Source organism: Phyllobates terribilis, unplaced genomic scaffold (assembly GCF_046119375.1).
Source record: "Phyllobates terribilis strain yellow unplaced genomic scaffold, ASM4611937v1 Scaffold_5__5_contigs__length_657084704, whole genome shotgun sequence".
Classification (NCBI taxonomy): domain Eukaryota; kingdom Metazoa; phylum Chordata; class Amphibia; order Anura; family Dendrobatidae; genus Phyllobates; species Phyllobates terribilis.
In genome coordinates this window covers 450,245,752-450,255,000 of record NW_027362765.1, presented here as the reverse complement: position 1 = coordinate 450,255,000, position 9,249 = coordinate 450,245,752, and the positions used below count along the sequence as shown (strand labels likewise).

Here is a 9,249-nt window from a genome sequence, read left to right as displayed (position 1 = left end):
AAACTTGTGTCCTCAAATCATCCCCCCTTGTTACACTGAATCTCTCCCAGCCGCGTTACGCTAAATCTACCCCACCATAAATCAACCCCCCCGTTACATTTAATCTTCGGTGTCTTCAGCTCCACTAATGTGGAGCACTTACCACCAATTGCTCTCTGGGTCGGCTAGTGACATCCGCAGTGTGATCACATGACCTGATCATGTTGCTGATGTCACTCTGAGCCAGGGGTGAGCCGGCTGTCAGCTTGTCAACCGGCTCAGAGAACTGCCGACCCACAGTCTGGTGGGGGGCGGCAAAATGCAGCCGCCGGGGAAGACAATTCCGACCGTCATATTAGGCAGCATAGCTGCATTCCCCTGCTGGCTGCGCCCGGAGCACATGCCTCGGCTGCCCCCCCCCTAGATAGTGGGGCCGTGGCCTAAGTCTGAGTCCCTCGTTCTGGCTCCTATCGACTTACATTGAGTTGTGACTTCCAGATCTCCAGCAAACACTGGAGCGATCCAGCAGGTCACAACCTACAGAAGACAAACCCGGACTGCGGAGATAACAGAAGAAGGCGGTGGGTGGTAAGTACACTGCTGAAAAAAAATAAAGGGAACACTCAAATAACACAACCTAGATCTGAATGAATGAAATATTCTCATTGAATACTTTGTTCTGTACAAAGTTGAATGTGCTGACAACCAAAATCACACAAAAATTATCAATGGAAATCAAATTTATTAACCAATGGAGGCCTGGATTTGGAGTCACCCCCAAAATTTAAGTGGAAAAACACACCACAGGCTGATCCAACTTTGATGTAATGTCCTTAAAACAAGTCAAAATGAGTCTCAGTATTGTGTGGCCTCCACGTGCCTGTATGACCTCCCTACAACGCCTGGGCATGCTCCTGATGAGGTTGCGGATGGTCTCCTGTGGGATCTCCTCCCAGACCTGGACTAAAGCATCCGCCAACTCCTGGACAGTCTGTGGTGCAACGTGACGTTGGTGGATGGAGCGAGACATGATGTCCCAGATGTGCTCAATCGGATTCAGGTCTGGGGGAACGGGCGGGCCAGTCCATAGCTTCAATGCCTTCATCTTGCAGGAACTGCTGACACACTCCAGCCACATGAGGTCTGGCATTGTCCTGCATTAGGAGGAACCCAGGGCCAACCGCACCAGCATATGGTCTCACAAGGGGTCTGAGGATCTCATCTCGGTAGAAAAAAAAAACCTAAAAAGTTAGGGGCTGATTTTTTAAGATTGGTATTGTGCACATCAGTCTTAATGAAGAGGAGCACTGGAGTACGATGTGCCGTATTCATTAAGAGGCCATTTAATGAATTTGGAGCATTTGTTCTGTGGCATGCACCTCATATACAATGCTAGGACTGGAGTAACATTTTTAGGGTACGTTTACACCACTAAAATGGCAAAACTTTTGATGAAACCGAGAAGCAGGGCGCGAAATTGCCAAAAATTTTATGAAACGTCGGATTGCGCAAACGTTTTTTGACTTTGCAAAGTGTTTTTTTCTTTTTCTTTTTTGCCAGTAAACTGGTGTAAACACCTTGATATGTGTCTCCATTTTTTGAGATCCAAAATTTTTTATTTTTGTCGATGAAGCTGTTGTATTAGGGATTAATTTTTTTTTTCAAGGTGAGCTGACACTTTTAGTGATACCAATTTGTGTTACATAAGGTTTGATTGCTTTTTCAATTTCTTAAAGGAAGTACAGCAAGCGGAAAAAAAAAAAATTCTGGAGTTTACTTTTTTTTTTTTCTCTCTTTACAGCATTTCCCATATGGGTTCATTAATTTTATATTTTACTCAAAATTCAATTTTTATTGAAAGGTTAAATAATTTTCAATTACTAAAATCCCCCCCAAAAATAAATAATAACTAGGACCATATCAGCATCAATATATCATAGAATATAAGTATAACGTCCAATTAACATCAAGTTCATTTTATATTTTGATAGCCTGGACTGTTACAGAAGCAGCAAACTCAAATATGTTCATTTTATATTTTTACTGGTGGAAATAAATAAAAAAAAAAAAAAAGGGTGGGTCGAATATTAATATTTTTAAAAACTTTTCTCTATTTTCTTAGCTCCTTTTATGGGACATCGTTTACGCCCTTTGTCGGAAGGGGCTAACATTACGTCTGCTATGTTATAGGAATAACTCTGTGTGTAATGAGTGTATGTAAGTATATATGTGTGTGTGTGAATATGGGAATATGATGTTTCAGTTCTTTTGTGGTGTTGACAGCGGACTGGTGTTAGAGAACTACAAGCCTCAGCATTGCTTGCCAGTCAATGACTAGAACTTGTATGACTTTTGCAATGAGGAAGAGGACATAACCTTGATCCAATCTTTATAAGCTTGTAACTCTCAATATACAATGTACACACAAGAGGCGTGGGCTCATGTGCTATGTCTGGAATGGAGGGGGTTGAGAAAACCATGAAACTGCAAAGCATTATGGGACAGCAGGAAGCTGCTACTGCTGCAGAGTGTGGACATGTCACAGGGCAGGTAAAATGTCTCTGCTGGGGTTTTTTTTTTTTTTTGATCTGCATGTATAATAACGTCAGAATTCGGCTGGAGAATGAGTAGAATCCCACCAGTCATACGACAGAAATGTTTGTTATTTATTTGCATCGTGTGTATAATCTTTACACTAATTCACATCCATTGTTTCTAGCCTCAAATATTTTACACCTTTCAGTTCTACCTACCTGATTTGGTTGCACGGTTGTATTACGTATGTGATTGGATGCTGATCAGCGCCAATTTATTAAGACAGTGATCAGATGTTCATAAAGGGTTAAAGCAGTAGGCACAAAAAACGTCAGGTTCTTCTCGCTGTGTCCACATGGGCATCTGATCCAGACAGATCACGTAGTCTGTATGTATACAGCTGTACGATGACTTGTAGCCGCATCAACAGCAGCTAAACTTCTCCTGGTAAGCGATTCGTAATTGTACCATTATCTATATATTCAGGTATCTCAATGTACAAAAGTTTTGAGACTGACATAAATTTTGATTTTTCACAAAGTTTGCGGTTTCGGCGTCTTTAGATGTATTAGTCGGATGTTTCTCTGGTTACTGAAGAGCAATTCTACATTTCAAAAGTTTTTGAACTTTTATTGACAAATACATCAAGTTTATGCCAGGACTCAATATTTACAGCTTTCACTCTTATGTTTAGAGACTTCTGCAATTCTCCCTGATGTGCTGGACATCAGCTTCTGGGATGATGACAGTCCATTCTTGTCTAATAAGTGCTTGGAGTTTATCACAAATGCTGTGGTGTGTGCTTCTCCACCTGCTTTATGAGAATTGAGCACAGATTCTCAATGGGATTGAGATCTGGGGAGTTTCCTGGCCATGAACCCAAAATGTCAAAATTTTGTTTTTGGAGCCACTTGGCTATCACTTTTGCCTTGTGACATGGTCTTCATCAGGCTGGAAAAAGCACCACTTTGCTCCTGGATAGTTGGGAGACGTTGCTCTTGGAGGATGTTTAGATCCAATTCTTTATTCATGGTAGTATTCTTAGGCAAAATTGTAAGTGAGCCCACTCCCCCAGATAACCCCCCCCCACACACATGACATAGGGATTCATGGTAGTGCAGATGTCCAAAATGGTCTGGAGGGGGCTTCATCAGCAAAAATAACTTTAACCCGTCCTCTGCAGCCCAATCTCTGTTCTTCCTGCAAAGATACTTGATGTGCACAGAAGCTTTCTGCTTTTGTTTGCTAGCAGGGCCGTTAAAGAGGACCTGTCACGTCTAATAAGTAGCCAGTTTTGTTCTTTCTTTTATTTTTTGTTTGTTTGTTGCTTTAAATTTGCTATACAGCTCCGAGGACATAGACTTTTTTACTTGGTGCAAATTTTTATGGTATTTACAAGGGACGTGGCTCACAGGATTGTCTGAGGGTGTGCCCTTACGCTTCTCTGCATTTTTATACCCTCTCATTGAAAAACCATAAAAATTAGCACTGAATAAAAAGGTCCATATCTCTGAAACCGTATCGCTTATATATGGGAAAAAAAAAAAAAAGAATAATCAGGGAAACAATGAGAATAAAGCAAGAGCAAAAACTGGTCATTTATGACAGGTCCTCTTTAAGAGCCATCACACTACTAGCCTTAGGCAAACATGGCCTTCATCTTAATTTTTTTTTTTTTAGGGACCAATTACAAAGGTAAGATATGAAGACGTTGTGGCTTAAGGTTAAGCCTTGAATATTTCTAATGTTCTCTTAATGTTGATTTGTCTAGTTCTCCCATATCCAGCTGCTGCTCCCAAGGTCTCCAAACCCATGAAGATGTCAAGGTATTACTGACCGTGATCCTTCACTTTATCACATATGTTCAAAGTGCTAGTAAAAATCTGTCTAAAAATCACTGTTATTCAAGAGAAAACCCTTCATCTTATGTTAATTTACATTAATCTATAACTTGATACGAAATTGATTTGCATTATACACCATACTTTGAAAAGAACCTGTCACCATGGTTATGCAGTCCAATCTGCAGGCACCCTGTTATAGAGCAGGAGGAGTGGAGCAGATTCATATATAATTTTGTGAGAAAAATTCAGTATAACACGTGTTTTCATAATTTAAAGCTTAGCATTTTCTGGGATTTTGGGTCCAGTGGGTGGTCCTATCAGTGACTGACAGCCTTCTATGCATAAGTGTGCATACAGAGATAGCTGTCAGTCACTGATAGGACTGCCCACTGGACCCAAAATCCACTCTTCCTGCTCTATAACGTGATGCCGCACACTGGACTGAATTTTCATGGTGACAGGTTCCCTTTTAAAGTTGCTTTACAGATATAAATACAGTTTTTCTAAGGGAACCCATCACTCGATTTATGCTGCCAAAGCCACGGGCAGCATGAATCAGAGCCTGCCTGCATTATTTCAGCCAAGGAAGTTCTGGAGCTTTTCAGAGAATATATTGTTTGAAGATCTGGCCATATTGAGAGACTAGACTAGTTTGGCGCTACCCCTGGCCGGCTTCTCCTTGCACCCCTCTAGTTGACTGACAGGTTCTCCTCTTAGTACCCACCTATCAGAGACCTGTCAATCAACAAGAGTGGTGCAGGGAGATGCCAACTGGGGATGGCGGTGGATCAGTCAGCTGTTTACTGTGTAATGGTCTGATCACACCACATCTCCTGGGCAGGGGGGAAGCAAAAGAGTATATAGACAGGACAGCACGGGATCACAGCTGATTCTTTCTTTGAAGTAAAACATTGTTTAAAAACAGTCAGGGAAATGTTTTACCTCACAGAAAGAATCAGCTGTGATCCGGTGCTGTCCTGTCTATATACTCTTTTGCTTCCTCCCCTGCCCAGGAGCTGTGGTATGATCAGACCGTGTTCCTGCACAGTCAGACACAGCCATTACACAGTACACAGCAGGGGCACATTTATAAGATTATCTCAGCACAGGAACATTTTATTTAAACACATCCAATTTTGGAAGTTGTTATTATTTTAAGATCTATTGATTAAAATGAACTTTTGTTCGTGAGAAAAACCCCTTTAGATGATACACACATGAACATTTGCCAAGAAAAAGATAGTGCCAGAAAGACTTAAAGACCAGCTTCAAGGATTACTGTTAGCTAATGTAGCTCTGACCACATTTCCTGACGTCTAATAGATAGCAGGGCATAAGAGAGGTTAAGTTGGGCAGCACGGTGGCTCAGTGGTTAGCACTGTAGGTTTGTAGTGTTAAAGTCCTAGTATCAAGTCCCACCAAGGACAACATCTGCAAGGATCTTGTATGTTCTCCCCTTGTTTGTGTGGGTTTCCTCCGGGTTCTCCGGTTTCCTCCCACACTCCAAACACATACTGATAGGGAATCTACAATGCAATATCTGTAAAGCGCTGTGGAAGTAATGGTGCTATATAAGTAAGCATATTAAATAAATAAGTTAATGGTGGCACGACTGTGAAGCTGCTGTAGCTATTGTGACAGTGTTATCTGCATGCTACCTGTGCCGTACCTTGGTTGCTTCGTAGATCACTGAAGTCCAGCTTCCCAAAACTGAAAACGTCTGTTCCCTTTACGTTTTGACTGACTGTAAAAGGATGCAATCTTTTACATATCCAGTGGAATATGTATGCAGGGTGCAGAGGTTATAGCCTGTCCCTGGTCAGCTGACTCAACTTTATTACTATCCAGAGGGCAACCGGAAATCGCTCCATCTGTACTTGGTGAGCCGTGCCCAACGCCTTCCCCATGGTCTTGATGGAAAGCTCTACCTTTCTGCTACGTCACTGTGTTTAGCATAGAAGGATTTGGTGGTCAAGAGTCCAATAAGGGGTCATTGGCAGAGTTTCCTGAGAAGAGCTGGAGCACTTGCCTGGCTTTGCACCGCCCTTGACAGCTCATTTGCAAAAGCGATCAAAGTTCTTTTTTTTTTTTAATAATGCTATGTCAAACGGCTGCCACAAAGGTATGTTTTCACATATTTGATTACCCAGTGCTGTTATTGGTCTTGCAGCCATAAACCATTATTTGCTTAGCAGCCATAAATCATCTGATGAACTCCCTCTAAGATTCTGCTATGGATGAGTTTGTTTAGCCTCAGGACCTAAGATCTGATCTTTGTAGCTCATTGAGAGTAGACGTGAGACAGATCTTGACCACATCATAAGCTCACTTGTATTACGTAAATACTGGCGCAACCCCTGTATATTTGGAGATTTTATACTTTTTGGAAACTTGAATTACAGTCCAGTTTCTTTATCTCTAAAGCTTTCCATACACATTAGATGGCTGTTGACCGAAAGATCGTTCAGCTGAAAGCCATCTCAGCCAAAAATCCTCTATATAGGAGCGCTCCTGTGTTCTCTATTAGAAAGATGCGTCGGCCGTCAGGTTTTCTCTGGGAGAACAATGCGACCGGCAGTCCGAAATCTGACATTCCTGATCAACATCACTCCTGACCATCATTTACCTGGCGCATTCATACACATTATACAATTGGCCAAACCCGTCAATATCGTCTGGATCAGCTCACATAAATCTACGAAGTATGAGCAGCTTTATGCAATTTGCCTCTTCAGTGAGGAAGAGGACAAGAACTCTAGTGCCACCTATTGGAAGTAGCAATCCTACAAGTCAATATCGACCCTTAAACAAGCCTTGCCATATGACTTGGGATACCAGTGTTTCGGGTTATTGCCCCTCGTCAGTGCAAAGCATGAGATCTGATTTGGCTAGGTGAGAGGCTTAAGACTGGAATCTAAGGGGTAAGGTTTCTTCTTGTGAAGTGTCTCAGTGGCTTGTCACTCTCTACATGGAGAAATGATACCACTTAGATCCCAAGCCTCTCACCTAGCAAAATCAGATCTCATACTTTGCACTGGTTTGGCTTTTATCCTAAGTCATATGGCACGGCTTATTAAAGCATCAATGTGGTCTGTTAGGATTGCTACTTCCAATAGTTAGCACTAGAGTTCAAGTCCTCTTTCTCTCTGAAGAGGCAATTTACATATTTAATTTCCCAGAGGAGCATGCATGATCTATAAGTCTCCTCACTCTGACATGCCGGGCCTGGCTTGTCTCTCTCCACAAGAAGAAACATTACCCCTTAGATGGGCAGCTTTAGAAACTGTTTGTAGTTTAAATAACTTTTCGCTGTGGTATGATCATGTTTTTACAGACCTTATAGACTGCTTTTTCTACCAATTACTTAGGAATACTATGGGAAATACTTAAAGAGTGCAAAGGATTTGCAAACCAATGCATGTGTAACCCCATCCAAACCATTGCCGAAATTTATACGGGAGGCACTGACTGAAGTTCATGAAGAGGTTTCTTCACGGTAAGGAATTTAAAGAAAAGTTGGACAAACACATCGGTGGTCACACTATAGCTAAGTGCACACGACGACTTTAGGACGCCAGTGTACCCTTCGAGTTTTTCAAGAGGAAGACTCTTCAGGAAAACACAGACTGTGTATTTGCTGAACTGTCTTTTTTGTTGCCTTTGTGTAGTTTTTTTATGGCAGCTATGCTAGCTGGCATTTTATTTTACATTATGTGTACAATCGTGATCAACTTCCAAGCAGGAGCCACTTGAAGAATGGTCTGATTACATCTTTTAACCCCTTTGCAGCTTTCGAAACCTGAAACGGCTAAAAGATGTTCCGAGAGACTGTACATATGCACAGCAAATCGTTTGTACTTTACAGTGCATATGTTGATTTTTTAAATTTTTTTTAGCATTTTTAAACGCTTTTTCAAGCGAATTTCGGAGCGTACCCGACTGAAAAAGTTGACGTGTGCACATACCCTAAGGGGAGTGACCCTTACATATTTCAGTTATGGGTGACTAAATGATCATGGTGCAAACACAAAGCCAAAGTTTCCAGCAAAGTGTAGAATTAATTTATTCATAATTTACAGCTCAAAATTTAATCGCCATTATCTTACTTTAATTGTTGAAGCTTAGGTGTCTGAACAGAGTCCAAAGACCCCTCTGCCACGTGAGATAATAGTTTTATAAAGGATGTATGATAAGTGAGGGCTCTGTTACAGATTTTGTAAAGGGGCCAAGGAGCTAGAAATTTTGTCCCTGATTTTTTTTTTCCAACAGGTAAAAGCATTATAGGCTGCCTAACAGCCATTATAGAAATGAGATTGTTAGCACTTATGTGGTTGGCTTAAAAAATGACTATGTTGGATATTCTGGGTAAATCTAAAAACACAATATTATAATTAGGTAAGGATCTGAGGGAGAAATAGATGACACGGGGATTCAAGGAGAGAAGACCCCTACATACTGTATTTTTATTCAGTCCCATACATGTCCATAGGCTACCATGTTAAAGAAGCAGACAGTCTAGAAAAAAGGGGAATATGGAGCTGATATATCACAGAAAAAGATTTTTCATGCAAGAAAAATGTACTGCTGAATTAGTATAATAAAATACAAATTTTATTTGACATTTTAAATACATGAAATATCAAAATCACATTAAAATAGCAATACAATAATGGTTAGTAATAGGTAAATGGTGTAGACACGGAATGTGTACAGCACACCCAGATCAGAGCCATTCAATGGTAATACAGAAAATGTATATATTGCTAATCTGCCAAAAAAAGTATAATGTATAGACGGTTAAAGGCGGAGCTACTGATCCCTACAGCGTTCAACCCTGAAAAAATGTACTGCTAAGTAGCAATAAAAAATGCATATATGTAATGATAGGGCA

The 9,249-nt window shown here is 40.9% G+C and overlaps 2 protein-coding genes across 3 annotated transcripts in view; one reads left to right on the top strand and one right to left on the bottom strand.

The window, feature by feature from the left end:
• Positions 1 to 6,428, bottom strand: part of CYP17A1 (cytochrome P450 family 17 subfamily A member 1) — a 196,046-nt gene extending 189,618 nt beyond the window's left edge. Inside the window, exon 1 of the mRNA XM_073685316.1 lies at positions 6,028 to 6,428. The gene's annotated coding sequence lies outside the window, so the exon portion shown is untranslated. The remainder of the gene's footprint in view (positions 1 to 6,027) is intronic.
• BORCS7 (BLOC-1 related complex subunit 7) overlaps positions 1 to 9,249 on the top strand; it is a 106,702-nt gene that overhangs the window by 71,729 nt on the left and 25,724 nt on the right. The window contains exons 1-3 of one of the 2 annotated variants that reach the window (XM_073685313.1): positions 2,455 to 2,529; positions 4,286 to 4,340; positions 7,727 to 7,854. In XM_073685313.1, the coding sequence (XP_073541414.1) occupies positions 2,516 to 2,529; positions 4,286 to 4,340; positions 7,727 to 7,854 (197 nt within the window). In that variant the 5' untranslated portion in view covers positions 2,455 to 2,515. Of the gene's footprint in view, positions 1 to 2,454; positions 2,530 to 4,285; positions 4,341 to 7,726; positions 7,855 to 9,249 lie in introns of those variants that run through there. The other variant, XM_073685315.1, reaches the window with a different exon arrangement.